Source organism: Rhinoderma darwinii, chromosome 4 (assembly GCF_050947455.1).
Source record: "Rhinoderma darwinii isolate aRhiDar2 chromosome 4, aRhiDar2.hap1, whole genome shotgun sequence".
In the NCBI taxonomy this organism is placed as follows: Eukaryota; Metazoa; Chordata; class Amphibia; order Anura; family Rhinodermatidae; genus Rhinoderma; species Rhinoderma darwinii.
The window spans coordinates 146982776-147008531 of NC_134690.1; the positions used below are offsets into that span (position 1 = coordinate 146982776).

At 42.6% G+C, this 25756-nt stretch overlaps 1 protein-coding gene across 3 annotated transcripts in view; it reads right to left on the reverse strand.

Moving 5' to 3' along the window:
- PEX5L (peroxisomal biogenesis factor 5 like) overlaps nt 1-25756 on the reverse strand; it is a 286049-nt gene that overhangs the window by 101768 nt on the left and 158525 nt on the right. For 2 of the 3 annotated variants that reach the window (XM_075861663.1, XM_075861662.1), the window contains one exon: nt 22128-22232. The exons of the other annotated variant lie outside the window; for it this stretch is intronic. In XM_075861663.1, the coding sequence (XP_075717778.1) occupies nt 22128-22232 (105 nt within the window). The remainder of the gene's footprint in view (nt 1-22127; nt 22233-25756) is intronic. 3 annotated transcript variants of the gene reach the window in all.

The window sequence follows — 25756 nt, forward strand, 5'->3', positions numbered from 1 at the left end:
CTTTTTTTTACGGATCCCTATATACGAATCAAATACAGATGCAATACGGACCGTATTTACGAACACTTCTGTATATACGGATAAGTTACGGATGACTACGGATCCGTATTTACGGACAGTATTTACTGATAGTAGAAAATACGGTCGTGTGCATGGGGCCTGAAATGTGTATACCAACTGACGTTACAAGGACGTTACAAGGACGTTACAAGGCTTAGAACTTTAGCAGCAATTTCTCACATTTTCAAGAATATTTTTTTATGGACCAATTCAGTTCTGAAGTAGCTTTGAGGGCCTTATATATTAGAAAGTCCCGATAAATCACCCCATTTTAAAAACTGCACCCCTCAAAGTATTCAAAACTGCATTTAGAAAGTTTCTTAACCCTTTAGGCGTTTCACAGGAATTAAAGCAAAATAGAGGTGAAATTTACAAATTTCATTTTTTTTGCCGAAATTAATTTGTAATACATTTTTTGTTGTACCACAGAAGGTTTTATCCAAAAAATGCACCTCAATATTTATTGCCCAGATTCTGCAGTTTTTAGAAATATATCACATGTGGCTCTAGTATAGCCTCAGAAGCAAAGGAGCACCTAGTGGATTTTGGGGCCTCCTTCTTTTTAGAATATATTTTAGGCTCCATGTCTGGTTTGAAGAGGCTTTGTGGTGCCAAAACAGTGAAAACCCCACAAAAGTGATCCCATTTTGGAAACTGCACTAGTCAATGAATGGGGTTTAGTTAGCATTTTGACCCTACAGTTTTTTTTGATAAATTTATTGGAAGTAGTCTGTGAAAATGAAAATTTACTTTTTTTTTCTGAAATTTATTTTTGTAGAAATTGAACATTTTTACAAAGAATAAAGGACATAAAGCACCCCAACAATGATAAAGCAATTTCTTCCAATTACAGCAATACCACATACGTGGTACTTAACTGCTGTTTTGACCCACGGCATGGCTCAGAAGCGAAGGAGCGCCATTTGGATTTTGGAGCGCAGATTTTGCTGGAATGGTTTTCGGTGCCATGTCGCCAATGGCGGATCATCATATGGGCGTTTCAGGCGGTCGCCCAGGGCCCGAGGCACTCAGGGGGCCCATTGCTTCCCGAACTGCACATAATCTTAAAAACTATGCAGCGCTAACTGTCACTGCAGAGAGAAGGTGCAGGCAGAACAATTCGGGGCGGGCTTAGCCGGGATAGTGAACGTTACCTCTACATAAATGTGCTCCGAATTGAAGGCTAAAGGACCTTTGATGACGTCGTGCCCATGTGACCCCCGCCCACCAATCAGGTCCGTCTATCACAGTGAAGGAGGAGAATATCTGCAGGGAAGAAGGCCCGCCCACCAGTCAAGTTTTTACACAGCGCTCCAGGCTGGTGAGTGCTTTTCCAAACCCTCATCCCTTCATCACTCACTCCCTCCATCTGTTCTTCCCTCCCTTCATTCTTCCATAACTCACTCCCTCCCTTCATCACTGCTGTGTGTGATGCTATCTACAGGGGCTGTGTGTGATGCTATATACAGGGGCTGTGTGTGTGTGATGCTATATACAGGGGCTGTGTGTGTGATGCTATATACAGGGGCTGTGTGTGTGTGATGCTATATACAGGGGCTGTGTGTGTGATGCTATATACAGGGGCTGTGTGTGTGATGCTATATACAGGGGCTGTGTGTGTGATGCTATATACAGGGGCTGTGTGTGTGATGCTATATACAGGGGCTGTGTGTGTGATGCTATATACAGGGGCTGTGTGTGTGATGCTATATACAGGGGCTGTGTGTGTGATGCTATATACAGGGGCTGTGTGTGTGATGCTATATACAGGGGCTGTGTGTGTGTGATGCTATATACAGGGGCTGTGTGTGTGATGCTATATGCAGGGGCTGTGTGTGTGTGATGCTATATACAGGGGCTGTGTGTGTGATGCTATATACAGGGGCTGTGGGTGTGATGCTATATACAGGGGCTGTGTGTGTGATGCTATATACAGGGGCTGTGTGTGTGATGCTATATACAGGGGCTGTGTGTGTGTGATGCTATATACAGGGGCTGTGTGTGTGTGATGCTATATACAGGGGCTGTGTGTGTGTGATGCTATATACAGGGGCTGTGTGTGTGTGATGCTATATACAGGGGCTGTGTGTGTGATGCTATATACAGGGGCTGTGTGTGTGATGCTATATACAGGGGCTGTGTGTGTGATGCTATATACAGTGGCTGTGTGTGTGATGCTATATACAGGGGCTGTGTGTGTGATGCTATATACAGGGGCTGTGTGTGTGTGATGCTATATACAGGGGCTGTGTGTGTGATGCTATATACAGGGGCTGTGTGTGTGTGATGCTATATACAGGGGCTGTGTGTGTGATGCTATATACAGGGGCTGTGTGTGTGATGCTATATACAGGGGCTGTGTGTGTGATGCTATATACAGGGGCTGTGTGTGTGATGCTATATACAGGGGCTGTGTGTGTGATGCTATATACAGGGGCTGTGTGTGTGATGCTATATACAGGGGCTGTGTGTGTGTGATGCTATATACAGGGGCTGTGTGTGTGATGCTATATACAGGGGCTGTGTGTGTGATGCTATATACAGGGGCTGTGTGTGTGATGCTATATACAGGGGCTGTGTGTGTTATGCTATATACAGGGGCTGTGTGTGTGATGCTATATACAGGGGCTGTGTGTGTGATGCTATATACAGGGGCTGTGTGTGTGATGCTATATACAGGGGCTGTGTGTGTGTGATGCTATATACAGGGGCTGTGTGTGTGTGATGCTATATACAGGGGCTGTGTGTGTGATGCTATATACAGGGGGATGTGTGTGTGATGCTATATACAGGGGGATGTGTGTGTGATGCTATATACAGGGGGCTGTGTGTGACGCTATATACAGGGGGGGGCTGTGTGTGACGCTATATACAGGGGGGGGGGCTGTGTGCGACGCTATATACAGGGGGATGTGTGTGACGCTATATACAAGGGGCTGTGTGTGTGTGACGCTATATACAGGGGCTGTGTGTGTGATGCTATATACAGGGGCTGTGTGTGTGATGCTATATACAGGGGCTGTGTGTGTGTGATGCTATATACAGGGGCTGTGTGTGTGTGATGCTATATACAGGGGCTGTGTGTGTGATGCTATATACAGGGGGATGTGTGTGTGATGCAATATACAGGGGGATGTGTGTGTGATGCAATATACAGGGGGATGTGTGTGTGATGCTATATACAGGGGGCTGTGTGTGACGCTATATACAGGGGGGGGCTGTGTGTGACGCTATATAGTGACGCTATATACAGGGGGGGGGCTGTGTGTGACACTATATACAGGGGGATGTGTGTGACGCTATATACAGGGGGATGTGTGTGATGCTATATACAGGAGTGTTTGTGTGATGCTATATACAGGGGCTGTGTGTGTGATGCTATATACAGGGGCTGTGTGTGTGATGCTATATACAGGGGCTGTGTGTGTGATGCTATATACAGGGGCTGTGTGTGTGATGCTATATACAGGGGCTGTGTGTGTGATGCTATATACAGGGGCTGTGTGTGTGTGATGCTATATACAGGGGCTGTGTGTGTGTGATGCTATATACAGGGGCTGTGTGTGTGATGCTATATACAGGGGCTGTGTGTGTGTGATGCTATATACAGGGGCTGTGTGTGTGATGCTATATACAGGGGCTGTGTGTGTGATGCTATATACAGGGGCTGTGTGTGTGATGCTATATACAGGGGCTGTGTGTGTGATGCTATATACAGGGGCTGTGTGTGTGATGCTATATACAGGGGCTGTGTGTGTGATGCTATATACAGGGGCTGTGTGTGTGATGCTATATACAGGGGCTGTGTGTGTGATGCTATATACAGGGGCTGTGTGTGTGATGCTATATACAGGGGCTGTGTGTGTTATGCTATATACAGGGGCTGTGTGTGTGATGCTATATACAGGGGCTGTGTGTGTGATGCTATATACAGGGGCTGTGTGTGTGATGCTATATACAGGGGCTGTGTGTGTGATGCTATATACAGGGGCTGTGTGTGTGATGCTATATACAGGGGCTGTGTGTGTGTGATGCTATATACAGGGGCTGTGTGTGTGTGATGCTATATACAGGGGCTGTGTGTGTGTGATGCTATATACAGGGGCTTTGTGTGTGATGCTATATACAGGGGGATGTGTGTGTGATGCTATATACAGGGGGCTGTGTGTGACGCTATATACAGGGGGGGGGCTGTGTGTGACGCTATATAGTGACGCTATATACAGGGGGGGCTGTGTGTGACACTATATATACAGGGGGATGTGTGTGACGCTATATACAGGGGGATGTGTGTGACGCTATATACAGGGGGATGTGTGTGTGACGCTATATACAGGGGGATGTGTGTGTGACGCTATATACAGGGGCCTTTGTGCACGTGGTGCTTTACTATACAGTGTTTGACACAATTATATTCAGGGGCGCAGTGTTTGGTGCTATTATAGTTAGAGACACAGTCTGTGGCACCATGATCATTTTGTTTTCGTTTATAGGTATAGAAATTTTGGAAAAGTGAGCAACAGAAGACATCTAAGTGGCAAATTCTGCAGAAATGGGTCATGGCCGGGAGAAGTCGTCATGAAGTCTGGACCGGATGGAGAAGAAAAGAGGAAAAAAGTTACCAGAATCTGAGGAGTCGTCACATGTGAGTCACTAGATTTATAGAGAATCTGTCACCTCTCCTGACATGTTTATTATAGGAAATCCTTGTGTTTCACTAAAACTCTTTGTGCAGTCCAGGACTGATAGACAAATGAGTGTTACCATTCCCCTTGTTAGGAGGATGTGTCCCTGCACAGTGTGATACTGTCAGCGATGGTTGGAGACTGTCAGTATGTAGGGACACAGCCCTTTGACAAGGCGAATCGTAACACCCATTTGTTAATGCTTGCACAAAAAGGTAGTGTTACGGCTCGGCGGGGGAGAAGGGGGGCCCAAGTTTGGGTAACAGCCCAGGGCCCATAGTCTACTTAATCCGCCACTGCATGTCGCGTTTGCAATGCCCTGGAGGGACCAAAACAGTGGAAACCACAAAAGTGACCCCATTTTGGAAACTACACACCTCAAAGAATTTATCTAGGGGTGTGATTACTTTTTTAAAACATAGTTTTTTTGTAGAATCTTGTGGAAATGTGGCATGAAAAATAACATTTTCAATATTTTCACAGATGCTTCATTTATAGGACAGATTTTTCAAACACAGGGTATGCAAGTGAAGAAAAGAACCTCAACATTTTTTGGCCTATTTGTACTGAGTTCAGAGATACCCTCAAAGTGGTTCAAATATGTTGTGTAGACCCATGGCAGTGCCTGGAAGTAAAGAAGCAGTCTTAGATTTTTAGAGCAATAAATAAAAGTAGAAATGTCAGCTCACCCTCCCAGGTGCATGAAGAAGACAGCGATCTCCACGCTATAGGAAAAACATTCAGGAGGAAAAGATCAGCACTCCTTGTGGAATTTTGAAAAATAAATCTTCTTTATTTATTTAAATAGCCAGCGGAAAAGCTGAACAGCTCAAAGTGGACAAATTACATAAACCGTCTGTACCCTCTGACGCGTTTCTAGCTCTCAAAAGCCATTACTCATAAGCTGTTCAGCTTTTCCACTGGCTATTTAAATAAATAAAGAAGATTTATTTTTCAAAATTCCACAAGGAGTGCTGATCTTTTCCTCCTGAATGTTAGATTTTTAGAGCCCAAGTTTTGAATGATTAGTTTAACAGTCCCATTTGATCTTTGAAGAGACTCTGAGCCCCCATAATGATGGAAAACCCCCATAAATGACCCCATTTTGAAAACTCCACCCCTCAAAGAATTTATCTAGGGGTGTGATCACTCTTTTGACCACAGTTTTTTTGCAGAATCTTGTGGAATCCGACGTGAAAAAGAAAATTTTCAATTTTTCCACAAATGCTTAATTTATAGGAAATATTTTTCAGATACAGAGCATGTAAGTGAAGAAAAGAACCTCAACATTTATTGGGCTATTTCTTCCGAGTTTAGAAACACACAAAAAATTGGCCCTAATCTGCTGTTGAGGGACATATGGCAAAACCTGAAAGTATTTTAACACCACCAGGATTTTGAGGTCTTATTTCACTTGGATGATTTTTGGGCCCATGTCATATTTGCATAGGCCTAAAAAATTGTGCAGATACTACACCATATTACAAATCCTAGGTATTCATCTGAGGTATAATGAGAATTTTTAGTTTTGTTATGGGGGATTTTCAATTTTTAAATGGTGAAATGGTTATGGTAAATGAAAGGAACGGTAATTGTAAATGAAAGGGACGATAATTATAAATGAAAGGGACCAACTGAAAATAAAATGTACAACTCCAGAGAGGTGTGGTATATCTGGAAGCACTTCTTCATACACAGTCTGTGGTGGGAGGGGCAGATGTTACACTAATATGTCGTGTCTCTTCCTATTCTTCTTCTGGCACAGACACAACACCTTTTCTGGGGACGGCTTTTTTCTCCGTGGGCAGTATTTCACCAGACTTTGATAAGTCCTTGTACTCTGCCGGAGACCAGGGCAGACGCTCTGTACAGTTAACTGCCGGTGCGGTGTAGCGCCGCACAGCGGTTAACTTTTAAAGTGCAGACGTAACTGCACGTCAAGGTGCGCAAAGTTACTGCTCACCTGGAAGTGCAGTTACGTCAAGGTGCGGGAAGGGGTTAAGGGAATTGACTGCCTTAAACAATCTTATGCCCTAGTATGGCATTTAAATATAAAACCAGTTTAAGCAAGCATTCAACTTCAAGACAAATAGACCTGGGGGAAAAAGGGAAAACCGCCTTGCCAATCAGATCAACCAAATTAAGTCTAGTGTTAAATAGGATGAGAGATATTGCACCCACATCTCCCTAACAAGTCCTGGAATAAAAAGAGTTAAAAACTGTATTTCTCTAGGACTCTCTGCTGCGTTGTTTCTTAGTAAAAGGCACAGAGTATTTTAGTCTTCATGCATAAATGAGTTTTTTTCCCACAAAAGCTAAAAGCAGAGTACAGGATTACGCATTTCAAGCCCAAACCAAACTTGTAATCCTGTACACTGCTTTTACCTTTTGTGGAATAAAACTCATCTATACATGAAGATTGAAAGTTTATGTGCCTTTTACTAAGAAACAACGCAGCAGAGAGTCCTAGAGAACTATTATTTGCAAAGCCTTCTTATTCTATTTCTACCAACTGGCTCCCTATGGGAAAACCGGGAAGGACTCAAGACTCGTTGATGGATTAAATTTTGCAAAACACACGCTGAGTAGTTGTGCCTCCCTGCACTACTAAAATAAGTGAGCATAACTGCAACCCCCCCCTGTAACAACTCCCATTACGATCAAAAGGTTCCCACACGTGAAATGCTTCTCTGTCCTTTTTTATCCCCATATAATGATAACATCAAGTCCTAGCTGCTTCACCTCCTCTATGTACAGGGTCTGGAGAGCCTGTATGTGCCTGTACCTCTTTAATCCTATATAACTGTAATGTCGGGGTAGGGAGACAGACAGGTGAGCCCTAATCTACCCGCCACTCAGTCCCTGCCTACTTGCATGGCCCGTCCTAGGCGACGGCGTACAACTGGGCGACGGTCCCTACGCTCAATAAGTGCATGACAGACAAACAGACGAGGGTACACAGAAGCTAAGGGAAATGGGGCAGTTGCCCACGGCAACACTGTGAGCAACAAGAGTAGTGAACGAGCCGAGTCAAACCAGGAGTGTACGAGGTACCATACGCAGAGCAGGAGAGTAGTCAGTAAAGCCAGGGTCAAATTGAATGCAGAGGTCAATAGTACTAGCAGGAGAAGCAGAGCCAGGAAACCAGACAGAATCACAGGCAAAGAAAAAGCAGGAAATTAAGGTATAAATAGACCGAGGGCGGGAGCTAGCTCCGTCTGGCCAGGCTGTGATAGGTTCTCCCACTCCTCAGCCTACCAGCCTGAGTGGTAGCAGATCGAGTCACTCTATCAGACCTAGGAGCAGATGCAGACTGATTAATCACGGGCGTCGACACAGAAGCTGTGTCTGGCAAATCCTTTACAATAACTTTTTATTTAACTGTATAACCTGTATGACTATTATACTTTACTACTATTATATATATATATATATATATATATATATATATATATATATATATATATAAAATCTTTTCCTATAATGTCATTCCCTGTAAATATGCTAAAATTTATAAATTCTGTTTTGACTATTTTAGGTTACACGTTGGCATTAGCCCTCTAAGCCCAAGGGAAGGGCAATCCTTCAGTCATGGTTCCCTAGAGGTTTCCTCTACAGGTTTTTTTTCCCCTCCCCTGAGTGCTGCAGAATGACTCTTCATGAGACGGGGGTTTGTCATGTTCAGTGTGGTCATGAGATTATAAATAAACTTTCACCCTTTAACACCCAATTAAAAAGTTTTGTGTATTTATTTTTTTATTTTACATTATTGAGTCTGAATCATTTTTCATAAAAGTCAGGGTCCATCTCAAATAGTCATATGGCCAGATATCTGATCCCACACAGGCCTATAACCTACCTTGTGGGTGCATTTTTGCCTCAGTGATGACAAGTGCTTAGCGCACAATTAATGCCAGTGGATTTACGATATTACATTACTGACTGTAGTTATAAACGTTTCACGGGCATACAGTGGGATTACGGGATTAATACCTTTCCCTTGTGCCCTCACTCTTCTGTGAATGCTTCGCTGGCTCTTCCGTGCATCTTCTGGCTGTTGTACATTAAGGGCATGACCACATGTGGCGGATTTCCTCCGCAACTGTCCGCATCAATGCCGCACAGAATCTGCGTTGCAGATTCTGCTGCGGATCTGCACAAAATGTGCAGAAAATTGATGCGGACTAGCTGCTGCGGACTGCGGGAAAAGTGCTTCCCTTCTCCCTATCAGTGCAGGATAGAGAGAAGGGACAGCACTTTCCCTATTGAAAGTAAACGAATTTCATACTTACCGGCCGTTGTCTTGGTGACGCGTCCCTCTTTCGGCATCCAGCCCGACCTCCCTGGATGACGCGCCAGTCCATGTGACCGCTGCAGCCTGTGCTTGGCCTGTGATTGGCTGCAGCCGTCACTTAGACTGAAACGTCATCCTGGGAGGCCGGACTGGAGACAGAAGCAGGGAGTTCTCGGTAAGTATGAACTTATATTTTTTTACAGGTTGCTGTATATTGGGATCGGTAGTCACGGGTGCAGAAACAGTTACTGCCGATCGCTTAACTCTTTCAGCACCCTGGACAGTGACTATTTACAGACGTCTCCTAGCAACGCTCCCGTCATTACGGGAGCCCCATTGACTTCCTCAGTCTGGCTGTAGACCTAGAAATACATAGGTCCAGCCAGAATGAAGAAATGTCAAGTTAAAAAAGCAAGACGCATCCGCAGCACACATAACATGTGCATGACAGCTGCGGACTTCATTGCGGAAATTAGAATCTCCATTGAAGTCAATGGAGAAATTCCGCCATGAGTCCGCCACTGCTCCGCAACAGACAGAGCATGCTGCGGACACCAAATTCCGCTCCGCAGCCTATGCTCCGCAGCGGAATTTTACGCATCGTCTAAACGAACACTGCTAAATTAAAGTGGAAATCAATGGAGAAACGGCTTCGCTGCGGATTAACGCTGCGGAGTGTCCGCAGCGGAATTTAAGTGAAATTCCGCCACGTGTGAACCCAGCCTTAGGCAGTCTATAGTAATGCTGTCTGCTATCTCTTAGTGGAAGGTGAACATCACATGTGAAATGTTCGCCTTTCCCCAACAGATGGCAGACAGCATTACATACAGACAGCATTTGAGAGCTTCACAACTCCAGCATCTATACATCATTGTTGGTTGAAGAGGTCCTGTGCTGCTGTGCCTACCCCCCCTCTGTTCTAGAAACCATATTTACCTTCATGAAAGAAATTCAGTAGAAAAGTAGGTTGTGTGTTTGTGAAGCCCCTCTCGTTGCATTGTGGAGCTGCCTAGACAACCAGAATGCCCGGTCACCCGAATGTCACCCCCCACCACTCTAAAACTTATGGTTTAAAACTTATAGTGGGAGATGTAGCCAAACACGTAGCTGGAACTACCACACTATAGTAGCAATTCATACTTGACTGAAAAGCCCCTCCCCATAGCCACACCCCCCATTTAACCATTTACACCTGGCTGGTACTTATTGATGGAAACGGTGGCAACCCAAGTCACAGTGTGTATATATTTGTGTTCGTGTGTGTATGTGTGTCACAGAGTGTGCGTGACTGTGAATGCATGTATTCTATGTGTATGTGTGTCATAGTGTGTATATGTGTTTTTTTTTGTGTATATTTGCAAGTACTATGCAAGTGTGTACATGTCTGTATGTATTCACAAGTTCATGGCTATGAACCCCCACCCTTTACAAAATTCTTCATATGCTCCTGAAACCGTTTCTGTGTTTATAAGGCTTCGTTCACATTTGCGTTAAGGTTTTTCGTTCTTTTGCTCTTTCATAGGAGCAGAAAAAAAAAGCTTAACCGCCAGATTCATCGCATGACAGACACCAATAGTGATGGATGGAACCCATTGACTTTATTGGTTTCCGTCGGGTTTCCGTTATGGTGTATGTAGTTATACAGGAAAAAACAGCACAAAATGCATTTCGCTATATGCATATGTAATGATTACTCATGTTTTTAATATAGTCATATTTTAGACTACAGTGTGTGAGTATAAAAATAACAAAAACTCATACTTACCCAGAACTCCCACCTTCTTCCTGCAGTTCGGCCTCCTGGGATAATGTTTCAACTCATGTGACCATTGCAGCCAATCACAAGCTGCAGCGTCACATGGCTTGCAACGTCATCGTAGGAGGCCAGACTACGTGCAGAGAGGAGGGAGGGGTAAGTATGGAGGTTTTTTTAATTTAATTGATGCTTTCCACAGTGGAAATTCCGTCTGAAAAACCGCACCACAATGTGGTGCGATTTTTCAGACGGAAGGTGCTGCGGGTTCGGTCCAGGTCTGATACGCTGCATAGTTTTTACACAGAGTATCCGAACCGTGAGAACCCGGCCTTAGGCTCTGCTTGGGTCAGACTTTCAGCCACAAACATGATTTTTATGCATTTTTTACAAAACTTTATGCTTTAATGCCAAATTGCACGAAGGCCCCCCTGAAAACAAAGTGCTGGCTGGCATTGTCACAATGTGTCAGGTGTATACTTTCAAAAATTAAAGGGGGTACAAAATTACTTTTTTATTTCATAATTTAGTTTTTATTTTTGTATGTCAAAAGTTGTCCCAAACCCCGCTGGCAGCCAAAGGGTTAGATGAGGGTTAAACTAAAAACAAGGGTTAAACTACTATTCGTTTACGCGTAGCAGAGGTGTGCTGCATGGTTTAAAAACTGCTGCAAACCCTCACGTGCTTTACCCCTAAATGCTGAAGTTTTGCAATGTGGTTATTGGTTGGGGAGTTTTTAAAGGTAAAACATGTTAGAAACATGTATTTTTTATGCACGACACATATAGGCGTATCACACTACAGCCATTCTCGGTTAAACTGATTTGCTGGGCAGTTTCTCTCCACATGGCACCCTACCTCAGCGTGTGAACACAGCCTATGAAATTGTCTCAATTAGAGCTTAATTGGGGCAATTTGTCAATGACATTCAATCTTGTCCAGGTTCTTTTCCAGTTGTGTGACTTTACATTCAGTGTTGACTAATAGTAAAAAATGGTCGAAGCCCTCCAGTTTCCAGTGTAAGATCGGATTCACACGAGCGTGTTAAGTCCGTGATTTCCCGTACCGAAAACAGTGCAGGGAGCCTGGCTTCTAGCATCATCGTTATCTATGACACTAGGAGTCCCTGCCTCTCCGCGGAACTACTAACCCGTACTGAAAACATGATTACAGTACAGGACAGCTTTCCCGCAGCGAGGCAGCGACTCCTAGCGTCACAGATAATGATGACGATAAGAGCGCAGCTCCCTGCTGTGTGCTCAGTCCGGGAAATACTGCCGACATACGGACCATATAACCCGGACTGAACACGCTCGTGTGAATTCGGCCTAAAGAATTGTTCACAGCTAATTTAAATCTCTGAAAAGCTGCACAAGACATTAGAAAATATAAAATACACAATTGAGCACTATTTCTATTTTTGCAGATGACACCAAGCTATGTAATATAGTTCAGACTATGGAAGATGTTCATGAATTACAGGCAGATTTAAACAAACTAAGTGTTTGGGCATCCACTTGGCAAATGAAGTTTAACGTAGATAAATGTAAAGTTATGCATCTTGGTACCAACAACCTGCATGCATCATATGTCCTAGGGGGCGCTACACTGGCGGATTCACTTGTTGAGAAGGATCTGGGTGTACTTGTAAATCATAAACTCAATAACAGCATGCAGTGTCAATCAGCTGCTTCAAAGGCCAGCAGGATATTGTCGTGTATTAAAAGAGGCATGGACTCGCGGGACAGGGATGTAATAATGCCACTTTACAAAGCATTAGTGAGGCCTCATCTAGAATATGCAGTTCAGTTCTGGGCTCCAGTTCATAGAAAGGATGCCCTGGAGTTGGAAAAAATACAAAGAAGAGCAACGAAGCTAATAAGGGGCATGGAGAATTTAAGTTATGAGGAAAGATTGAAAGAATTAAACCTATTTAGCCTTGAAAAAAGACGACTAAGGGGGGACATGATTAACTTATATAAATATATTAATGGCACATACAAAAAATATGGTGAAATCCTGTTCCTTGTAAAACCCCCTCAAAAAACAAGGGGGCACTCCCTCCGTCTGGAGAAAAAAAGGTTCAAGCTGCAGAGGCGACAAGGCTTCTTTACAGTGAGAACTGTGAATTTATGGAATAGCCTACCGCAGGAGCTGGTCACAGCAGGGACAGTAGATGGCTTTAAAAAAGGGTTAGATAATTTCCTAGAACAAAAAAATATTAGCTCCTATGTGTAGAAATTTTTCCTTCCCTTTTCCCTTCCCTTGGTTGAACTTGATGGACATGTGTCTTTTTTCAGCCGTACTAACTATGTAACTATGTAACTATGTAACACTCCCAAAGAGAATATTTTATACAGTAACATTAATTCTAACTCATAAAACAATGATAGATACTCTTTAACGGTCAATGCACATGATGCGTATTACGTGCGGTTTTGTGTGCGTCAAAACCGCTGCGTAATACAGTACCAGCATAGTTAATGTAGTTTATCACGTACCGAACACGCTCGTGTAAATCCGGCCTAAGCCTGAATGCACCTGTTCCGTAATTTGATACGGAACATCCGCATGAAAACCACAGGTATACATACGCACATAATTCCGCAGCATTTTGATGCGGAAATAGGTGCGTGTTTATGATGCGTATTTTGCAAGATAAATTGACATGCAGATTTAAAAATGCGCACCACAGGTCAATTTACGTGCAGAAAAAATCTGCACTGTGTAGATGAGATTTCTTGAGATCTCTTTTACTTAGCTGGTACTGTATTACTCTGCGGATTTGCCGCATGAAAATATGCGTGGCAAATCCGCACATAATACGCAACGTGTGCATTCAGCCTATAGAGACTTCTGGATACTGTTTTACAGGCACTCTTCTAGAGCTTGTATGTTACTATAAAATATTTTTTTTCTTATACAACTCATGAAAAATGTAAGGTCAATTGTAGCGGACAATTTTGGGCATGTAATGAAAGTCACAGGATGGTTGTGCAACCCAATCACATGATGCAACCTTCACATCAAGTTGCATGCCTTTTCCAACCTAAGGGATACTTATATTACAATATTACAGTCCTATTCATTTTTATGTCATTTGCAGAAAAGCAAGTACATACCATAGAGACAGACCATGCCTCTGCTACTGGGTTCTTGGAGAGATGAGGCCCAGCCGTGGTTGTTCCCATACCCTTTGTTACTGTGCAAGACTCCTGTCTCCAGAGGAATTGCATTGTTTATAAGAGACTGGGGATTTGGTCCAAGCAGTGGCGTAGCTATAGGGGTCGCAGCGGTCCCCCACACCACATCAATAAAAAGTTACTATAGTAACTGACAGTACTTACCCGCCTGGTTCCGGAGCGCAGTAGAGGTCCTGACGTCACAGCGCTATGCGCCGTCCACAACATCCCGGCCCTGGATAGAGTCAGGACCTCCACTGCGGCTGAAGAGGAGGGTAATATCAATATCTCTGTCTGCTGTAGCTATAGAGCAAAAATCAGGCAGCACTCCGTTTGTAAAGGTGAAAAAAAGAGGGTACTTTTATTGTCCCATAGGCAACGTTTCAGCTCCTTCCACTGGAGCCTTTCTCAAGCCTGTCTGCTGTAGCTGATAGATCGGGGTCCCGGGAACCCGCCAATCAGCTGTTTTGAAGGGGCGGCAACGCTCGTATGAGAGCTGCTTCCCCTTCATTCTGGTCACTTGCTCACACTGTGAATCCGTGTCGGTGACTCACAGTGTGAGCAAGTGAGGAAAATGAAGGGGAAGCAGCTCTCGTACGAGCGCTGCGGCCCCTTCAAAACAGCTGAATGACAGAGGTCCCGGAAGTCGGACCACGAGCCATCAGCTATTGATGGCCTGTCCATGAGACAGGATCACAGACTGTGTGATGCTGTCTGCTGGGCCCTGCATCTAAGCCAATCACATGGTAGGCTTAGATACAGAGCCCATGTGTGATCCTGTCTGATGGGCCCTGTGTATAAGCCTACCACACCGTAGGCTTATATACAGGGCCCCAGCAGACAGAAATCTTATACTGTATAAGATTACTGTCTGCTGGGGTCATGTATCTAAGCATCTTACGTAACAACATGGTAAGCTTAGCTACAGGGCAAATATGCGATACTGTCTGTTGGATCCTGTATCTAAGCCTACCACATGGTAGGCTTAGATACAAGCCTCCAGCAGGCAGTAATCTTATACTGTATAAGATTACTGTCTGCTGGAACCTGTATCTAAGCCTACCTTGTGGTAGGCTTAGATACAGGGTCCAACAGACAGTATTATATATGGGCCCTGTATCTAAGCTTACATGTGGTTACGTAAGAAGCTTAGATACAGGGCCCCAGCAGACAGTAATTTTATACACTATAAGATTACTGTCTGCTGGGGCCCTGTATATAAGCCTACCGTGTGGTAGACTTATATGCAGGGCCCATCAGACAGTATCACACATGGTCCCTGTATCTAAGCCTACCACATGTGTTACTAATCGTTTTTTTTGTGTTTGTGTTTTCTTACAGGTTCGGTCGTTGGACTTCGTCGGATTCGAGGACTACTTCGATGACGGATTTTTTCAATTATCAATAAAATTGTTAATGAGGGTTGTGTGTTTTTTTTTTATTTCAATAAAATATTTTTGATATGTCTTTTGTTTTTTTTAAACTTTATTACTACCTCCTTAGTAATGGCCGCCGGCTGATTGACAGCATCCATTACTAAGGGGGGGGGGGGGGCTTAGTGTTAGTAGGTGCAGAGGCTAACACTAACCCCCATTACTAAACTGGTACCCACAGACAGGAGGGGTGCCGGGAAGAGCCGGATACAATCCAGTACATGACCATCTGTAGTGATGGTCGGATACTGGGGCGGCCGCGGGCTGGTATTATAAGGCTGGGAAAGGCTAGAAACAGCGGCCCTTGCCCCCCGGTAATGCTAACCTGCTGCTGCTTTATTGTATCTGTCTGGTTATGAAAAACCCACGTCATTTAAAAAAAAATAATAATAATTGGAAAGAACGATGTGGGCCCCCCCCCCCATTTTCATAACCAGCCAGATACAACACAGCAGCAGCAGCAGCCTAGCATTACCACTGTTTTTGGCCCTCTCCAGCCTAATACTACAAGCCTGCGGCCGCCCCAGTACCCGACCATCACTACAGATGGTCGGGTACTGGTTCGTACCCGGCTCTTCCCAGTAACCCTGGTGGCGGTGGGTACCGGGGTAATAATGGAGGTTAGTGTTAGCCTCTGCACCGGCATAACATCAAGCCCCACCTTAGTAATGGACGTTGTCAATCAACCAGCAGCTATTACTAAGGTCGTAATAATAAAGTTTGAAAAAATAGAAGGACATAGAAAAAATATTTTATTGAAATAAAAAATCCACGCAACCCTCATTAACCATTTTATTGAGAATAAAAAAATGCTGTCATTGAAGTAGTCCTCGAATCCGACGTAGTCCAACGACCGAACCTGTAAAATAAAACAAACACACAAAAAGAATTAGTAACACATAAAGAAGCAAAACAATTATTATTCTTACCTTTCCAGGGTCCAGCGCTGGAGCCGCAATGTCAGCAAGCTGAGCCCTATATCTAATCCAATCATGTGTGATACTGTCTGCTGATCCACTTTATCTAAACCTATCCATAGTTTATAGGGTCGTAATGCTATAGATATGCTGTCCCCTATACACACAAACACACACACCAGGGGCGTAGCTAAAGGCTCATGGGCCCGGGTACAAGAATTCAGCTTGGGCCCCCCTACCACTTCCCAACACCGCCATCATCATCATCAGACCCTTGCGCGCGCCTTTGCCCAGACGCCTTGCCCAACAGCCCCCATAGTATAATGCCCCCACACAGTATAATGCTCCCATAGCTGCCCCCACACTGTATAATGCCCCATAACGTATAATGCCCCCCATAACAGCCCCATACCGTATAATGCTCCCCATACAGTATAATGCCCCCCATCTTATCAGCCCCCATACAGTATAATGCCCCCATATGTGCATAATACAAAAATACCATATTTACTTACCTATCCCCGTTCCGACGTCGGGTGGAGGATCCTTCGCCTCCTCCGGTGTGTACTATGAGTGACTCGGCGCAGACAGGTGTGATGGTGTCGCTACATCCCGCCTGCCTGCGACGAGCCGCTCAGGGCACCGTGAATGCTGGATCAAGGAGATGTCAGCTCCTTGCTCCAGGATTGAATGGAACCGGGACTTCGGTGAGTGACTCGCGACCCCCCGGAGGTCTTCACACGAACCCCCAGTTCTTTCGTTTTCTAATGTGAGGTGCGTGGTGTGATGCTGAATTTTGAATGTGCCCCACATTAATAGTAATTAACCCCATCATGTTTCTCAGTCATAATGGGTTAATGTGTGAGGTACATGATGGGGTTAATTACTATTAAGCCGGGTTTACACGAGTGTGTGCATTTTGCGCATGCAAAAAACATGGCGTTTTGCGTGCGCAAAAGGCACTTAACAGCTCCGTGTGTCATCAGCGTATGATGCGTGGCTGCTTGATTGTCGCGCAGCCGCCATCATTATGACACTCCGTTTGGATGTTTGTAAACAGAAAAGCACGTGGTGCTTTTCTGTTTTCATTCATCCTTTACACAGCTGTTGCGCGAATCACGCTTGTCCCCCGGAAGTGCTTCCGTGTGACATGCGTGGTTTTCACGCACCCATTGACTTCAATCGGTGCGTGATGCGTGAACAGCGCACAAATATAGGACATGTCGTGCGTTTCACGCAGCGGACATACGCTGCGTGAAAATCACGCACCTGTCTGCATGGCCCCATAGACTAATAACGGACGTATAACTTGCTCGTGTAAATGAGCCCTGAATGTGAGGAACATGGAGGTTAAATTCATCATCGCACCTCGTGCCCCACAATAAGTGATAGAAAGCAGTTTTTATTTTATTTTTTTACAGTGCACATATCATAAATGATGCAAAAAAAATGTTGTGCAGGTTATTACGGCCGCGCCAATACTGAATGTGATTGGCTGCAGTGGTCACATGGGATGCAACGTCATCCCAGGAGGCCGGACTGCAGGAAGAAGGAAATAGTTCTAGGTAATTCTGGGTAAGTATGATTTTTTTCTTTTTTCAGAGTTGTGATTTTTGCGGCGTAAATGCTGAGATTACGCCACAAACGTCCCAACACTGGGCTTTCCGTTGCAGGTTTTCCATCCCCATTGAATTCAATGGGGGAAAACTGCAACAGAAAATCAACAAAAACGCAGCATAAATTGACATGCTGCGGAATAAAATTTTGCACCGCAGGTCAAATCATTAATGTTTATGCTGCGATTTTTTTCCACAGCGTGGGCATGAGATTTACAAAATCTCATCCACTTTGTTGCTACTGTAAATACTGCAGAATTTCTGCACAGAATTCCGTTGCGGAAATTCCGCAGCGTTTACCCGGCCTTACCGATCACATCTAAGTAATGTACAAAGATGTGATCGATAACATCTTGATCCGACCGCTGTCACTGAACCTGTCAGTCCCGCTGACCTGACGAATTCAGGTCTCAGTGTATGATACAGCTGCTCTGTATACGGGTTACAAAGCAACTGTATTTAAAAAAGTAAAAATAGATTTTGAAAAAATTTAATTGCAAAGTTGCACCAAACACACTGAGAAACACACTGAGAGACGTTTTTATTTAAAAAGAACAGAATTTCCTCACCCCACACATAACATCTAGAGACAGTTCACACTTTGCGTAAATACTGTGGATTTTCCGCAATGGTATTTATAGCTAAAAATCCGCAGGCAATACAGTAGCAGCAAAGTGGATGAGATAAAACAAATCTCATTCACACGTTGGGTAAATACTGAGGGGAAAAATACGCTGAGAAATTTACCTGTGGTGCAGAGTTTTATACCACAGCATGTAAATTGTACTTGCGTGATCGCTGATTATTTGTTGCCGGTATTCCCAGTTGAATTCAGTGGGGAGGTAAAACCCGCAACACATAGCAGTTGTTGTGCTTTTGGAGGCGGGTTCACAGCAATTCTGCTGTAAAAACCGCAACTCAAAAAATAATAAACTTATACTTACCCAGCAGTCTGTGTTTCTTCCTCCAGGCCGACCTCCTGAGTTGACGCTTGAACTAATGTGACGGCCGCTGCAGCCAATTACAGGCTGCAGCGGTCTCCTGGGATGAAACGTCATCCCAGGAGGTTGGCCTGCTGGCAGGCCGGCTAAATGCTGCAGTTTCCACAGCGAACATTCCGAGTGAAAAAAATGCACCACAGTTTGGTGTGGGTTTTCACCCGTAAATCCCTGCGACTCACAGGGCAGATACGCTGTCTGACTTTACGAAGCATATCATCCCCATGTGAACTCAGCCCAACAGTTCAGTTCCCCCTCCCACAACAAAAATTAATAATGTATCCCCACACATAGCATTTACAGCCAAGTTCTACCTTCCCCACAAAAACATTTTACACAAATCCCCTCCCCCACACATAGCATTTATAGCTAAGTCCCCCCTCCCCTACAAAAACGATTTGTAAAGAATCCCCACTCCCCCACATAACATTACAGTTTCTTACCTGCCCTGAGTAAAATCTTCATCAGCTGCCTGGTAGAAGTTGCAGGCAGGAGGGGAGGAGAGCGGTGTGTCACAGCTCCTATCCAGTTCTTCTTCCTCCCTCCCCTGGTTAGAAGGAGCTGTCAGGTGGGCGGCTCCCTCCACACATAGCTTCTGTTTATTGCTCATTCAGCATCTTCCTCTCAGGGCCCCAGCATAAGTCCATTCCTTTCTCGTTTTATTATTACTGTTCTCCCTCTCCTGCCAGCCTGCCAGGAGAGGGCGAAGTTACAGCAGGTCTGCAGGAGGCACACATTGAACAGAAAGCATGGCATGCCAATTTCTGTTGTAGATTTACACTGTGGATTTTACTTCGTTCAGTGGGATGGGTGAAATCCACAGCAAATTCTGTAGCAAAATCTGCATGTGTAACATGCAACTTTTGCTGCGTATTGGTTGCAGATTTGTGTCAAAATCAGCAGGTGGATTTTTTGGTGAATTTTTCCAACTTGCGTGCAGTTACTCTGTGAGCAGCTACAAAATGTACATTGATCACAAAAATAAACAGCAATGCCCATGTTTAACATAAATTTCTTTAGCTGAATTAATGATCATTTTCAAATTGGATCCATCTGGATACTATGGTCAACTTACTATAGATTTCTCACCAAAATATTTATTGAGAGGTAGACGGAAAGTTTATGTTCTCATGGACTACAATATAGAATTCAATGCAATTAGCTAATAGCAACTTTAATCCTACATCCATATTGACAGTCTCTCATTAAAGACATGAATCAACTAATGAGACATTCTCATCTGAATAATTACTTTCCTTAAAATGTGATTTTTTTTATACATAACAAATGAACAAATAAAGTCACACATTAGATATTTTGATTGTAATATGTGTGTAAAGTCTCAATAATATGGGATGTGTCTACTTTCACAACCAATGTTTATTATTTTTCCAATGTATTTGAAATTAAAAATGAGACCACTTTGCAATAGATCTTCATGAAAAAAAAAAAACCTCATTTTGTTCCTGCAGCTACTATAGAGCCCTATGCTTCTCCATGGTAACAGACAACAAACAAACTGTGTAGTCTGGTTTTACAGTCTCTCTCCTTTTTATCTATCTCCCACTACTTGCTAACCTACCAAATGTATATAGAAGACAGATTGAAGGGAGTATGATTGCAGAATCACACTACACGGAGTTTGGTTGTTGATGGTTAAGCCTAAATTCCTCTGCCCCTCTTTGCTCCTGAAATGTCAGTTTTGGAACTCATCAATTGATTTGTATTAAAACGTATTTCCTTAGACAATTTCTGTCTGGTTCTCTACTAAAGATTAGCACCCACACTGTATGTTATGGTATTTTTTGAATAAAGAATGCTATAAAAAAAATATGGACATGAATACACATGTGGTTCTTTTGCACAATGAACCATATGTGTCCATTGGCTATTTTAAATGTTGGGAGGTATTTTATAGCAATCCTTATGTTTTGGGGTTTAGCATATCTTTTAAGACTGCCATGTGCCATGTTTATGTGGAGCCAATCCCACATAATAAGATAGATACCCCACAGCTGGTAAGTGCCTGGCAATGCTCATAAAACACAATAAATCCCTCAAGGAATGCAAAGTACTGTCAATGGTTTATGGGTGATGAAGCAGATGGAGGAAGTTGATCCCTCATCCAGCAACGGACTTCTTTTTTGTTTTGATGATCTGGTGTACTCATTGGATAGATGACAAAGAGATTTTAAAAAAGGATATAATATTTATTTTAATGAATGAACACAACAGTTTAGGACCCTATTCTACATATGTAGGTATAGTTTTTATTGCATCACTGGGTGCTTGATGACAGGAATGTAGTGGAAGCATATAGAGGGGGGTTTTGCTCATTAAATACATACCCTACCACAGAATTTTGATAGTAGTTCACCAGAACAGTTAGGTTTTGAATTGTGGCATGAATAATAATACAAGTAAGATTGCACATATGAAATACAAATTTGGATGAAAAATTGAAAATACAAATTCAGGAAATTGTAGTTACATATACCTTGGCTTAAATTGTCATTTGTTTCTGTCTATATAGATAAATCTCTCCATTCCACATAGACTTAAAAATGACATACACAAAAACCACATAAAGCCTAGTTAGGGCTCCCATGTCTCTATATGCCCCCCATATAATCAGTATTAGCTGATAATAGTTATTTCCTCATAAATGAGATTCCTAATGAACTTAGACTAGTAAGACCAATCTGGAATACCAGTAACCAGTATGTGATATGTTTTCAAGCCTGAGCAATCTTCAGGTCATTTGCTTCCCAAACTTTTACATTTTAATTTATGGGAGCCCCACACACAACACACTGTCACAAACATCACACCACATCATTTAACTGATCTCCTAGACTATTCTACCTAGTTAAATCAGTTAAATGTAGTTGCACCAAAAAGTCACAGAATTAATTAATTAAAACAAAAAACTGTACTGCAAAACTGACATATGCATGTTGTGCCCATGAGCGCAAAGTTCATTCATTCCGTGTTTTTAATTGTCATCCTTTGATATATCATTATTCATTATGGAATAGTAGAGGATAACTAGTGGAGACATTCGGAACACAGAGAACTGTAGATACATTTTGATATTACTGTTGGAAATATTAGTAGATGTTAATATTTAGATTGTTCTGCGAGAGCCAGCTGCATTTGTCAGTTTCTTGAAATCCTGGTGGCGCCCACCTGTGAGGTCATAGTAAGGAGGGGCTTTTCCTCTGCAGACGGCTGCCTCGGTATCTCCTTCATCACCATGGCAACAGCCTTATCTGCCGCCCTAGCGCTTTTCCCCTACAATAGGGAAATCAACAATGACTTGTGTCAGGAAAACGTGATCTTGGCAGAAATCCCCAAAATAAAATCCCACTAGCCCCAAATAGAGTGAAAGACAGTGAGCTAATGGCAGTGGTATGTCGAATGAGTTCAAGCTAAGAGAGGAACACATAGAATTTAAATAAATATTGAATGTACTTTCAGGCAGATTTTGTATCCAGTTAGTTAAAAAGCAAAAAGTATTTTTTAAGCAGCAACCTGATCGGGGTTGTTTCATCAGTACAACATCTGTCTATATGCCTTATCAGGGCATATGAATGTCATAGAGGAGGATCTACTTCTGGAGAGCCACCTCTATGAGCCATAAAGGAAGGCCCCTACAAAGAGCTGCTCTCGCTCGCACCGACTCGGTGCTACCATGTATTACATGATCACTCATTTATTTGAGTGGGTGCCATATAGTACTACATTAGCTGCATTCACCTTCCCCCGATAGATCATCTCGGGTTACAACAGCCAAGTAATTCATACAATTTTAAAAAAAACTCCTATTGAACATTAGTACACATTAGTCATTGTTTATGAAGACCAAAGTAGACAAAGACTGATGGCTTTGGTAACTAGTGTAGATAGAAATCAGTGGTGTTTTCCACTATAACCATTAAGAAGTTTGCTTATGTTTTGTAACCTACATTAGCAATATGAAATGTAGAATTTGATTGGTTATTTGGTGGGCAACACCACCGATCGATTTTTTGGAATTGTTTTTGCTGGAAACGTGGAGATTTTATAGTGTCACCTGTTATACAGTAGGACTGGTTATGTATGGTGGCATATACTACCATTACTTTCCCTCCCAGTGCCAGAGAGAGGAAAGAGAGAGTAAGTATTTTTTTTTTCATATCATTGAAGGGGGCAAGGAGAAGAGGTACAGTTAGGAACATGTATCCCTGCTAGAGACCTTCTTTACTCTTTTAATTTGTTTATAATTTAAAGGATTCTTCGCCTTAGACAATATCTACCTTTTAGAAGGGTCTCTTGACAATAAGCTGAACACAAAGTCTACCCCTGTTGGAACCCCCAGGGATCAGCTGTAATATGTAGGGAATCCTGGTAGTAACTGTTCTATTTGCCTGCAGCTCCACCACAGGAGAAATTGGGAATTACACAGTGCCCATTCAAATGAATGGGTTGTCTGATAATGCAGGACAGGACAGGTCCTCCAAGCTAATGGACGCTCTTTGTAACCGCTCTTCACTCTGGCCAAGAGATCGTAATGCTGAACAAAGGATCTCCCTCTATTAACTCAGAATTCCCTACCAGGGTATATGGAAATGGAAAAATAGGCAATTTCGTAAAACTTTTTATAAAAACATATGCCCTATAATAAGGCCTATAATGATAAGAAAGTAGACATGTACACATATCTACTGTGTAAATTTCATTATCTGATATTGTTTAAAATAGAAAAGGGAATCAATGATATTGTATTCAGAGACATGAAACATCTTACATCAGTTGACTATTTGGATACTTTTTACCACTTACAATAGCTCTTCCATGTGGATTAAAACTCAAGTACAAGGATGGACTACCATAGCAATCTAAAAGCTTTCAATGGGCATACACGGTTTTATAGTGACTTTTTTACCATTTCTGTTAAACCACAGTAGTAGAATGTATCATTTTTGTTTTGCAGCATACATTGCTATAAATAACCAAACCCAAATTGGATACCTTTGACATATGAAATCATCTACGTTTAGTTTAAGGTAGATTGAGCACTGGGCATTCTCAGCTTACTAACTGGCTGTATATGTATACAGTTATATTGCCTTACATTTTACCATTTTCCATTTAAACACAGTCCTTCAACCAAATCACCACATCACTGTCATTAGTTCACAAATAGCATGTCTAAATTCAGAAAAAATTATTTCTATGTATTTAATAAAAGTTGCATTATAAGGATGGCATAGAACAAGAGAAAAAGCAAACGTTATAGTCAGGAAATTTACATAATATAAGACACCTATCACCTTCTCTTTGGTAAATCTGATGCCTCCGGACAGCAACCCTATAAGCTAGAAATAATAGTTTGTGGACACAGGCATTTAATAGGGTGTATTTTGTTAAATTCTTCCATTAAAGAAAGAATGCATTAGATTTACCAAGGAGAGAAACCCATGGAAAGCCCCATGTTAAAAAAACAAAACACTTTAATAAACCTACATACAGTATAATAGCTGCACTATAATACAGTGATTCATGCTTGTGGACTATATCCCAGACTAACTGCAAAACGAAGTGACCTGTGGAGAACACAATCCTGTCTAGTACATCCTAAACCTGGAACATGCCATACATACAGATAAAATCCCATGCTATTATGCACAAAGTGTTTCAGTAGGTTAAAGCAGCATTTTTCAGTTTTTGTTTTTTTCAGTTCAGATCAAAATCAAACTATACAACGCCCCCAAATCACCTACAGTAGGTGATTTATTTGTAATGTATACATATCCCACAGGCAATGTGAACACTCGTAGATCATTAAAGGTGCTCTTTGGATTTAGAGTCCTATGAAAAGTTGGAACATTTACCTTGATAAATTAAGATTTCACCTAGTGTCCAGTATGTAGTTACATGGGTATAATGCAAGTCAATAATGTGACTAGCATGCCAGTCTATTGAGGGACAGGTAGTGTCATATTGGGTTACTTGGCCCCACCAGGGAAAAGGTTTCTGGGGAACCCACCATCTGTACAGAACATTTGCACGTCATCTTTTAAAGGCATTGTAATCTTTATTATTATCATTGCACACTCAGGACACACCATCAATAAAATCTAAAAGATTATTTGTGAATCAACCCATAAGAAATAGACACTGGTGGCAAGTGGATGCTCCAAATCGGTGCTGTTTTTTAATGGGCCTTTAAGGCCTATTACGGTGTCAGAGCCTGGGAACACCGGTGTATCATCCTCGGTGGGCCAGTCCAACCCTGGTAAGGCATACCCAAGTTATTTAAATAACTGTAGATAAATTACAATGTACAATTATTGTACGGTTTCATAATCTGTAAATATATCCCTATTTACTGACCACATTTATGTGGTGATTTTTTTCTTAATTCAAATGCCGCTTTAACGTCTGCCACACAGTGAAAAACAGTATAGATATAATACATTGAACATTTGAATCCTTACCTACTGTACACACAAAGGAGAAACTATTTAGAGGTCTGAAACATAATTTCACAAAAATGTGTCCAAAGGCAGATTAAAGGCTATGTCAGGGGTGGGCAAACTTTTTGACTCGCGGGCCACAATGGGTTCTAAAATTTGACAGAGGGGCCGGGCCAGGAGCATTTGGAGGGAGTGTTTGGGCCGGATATACTAAAGCATTAAATGTAGTGTGTGCAAACCTCATAGCACAGTAAGAACACTACAACCCAATTTATTAACTGTCTTTCAAATGTGAAAAATAGCCCTTATCAGTTAATAAATTTGTCTCAAGGAATATGCAAGATATGGCATTTACAT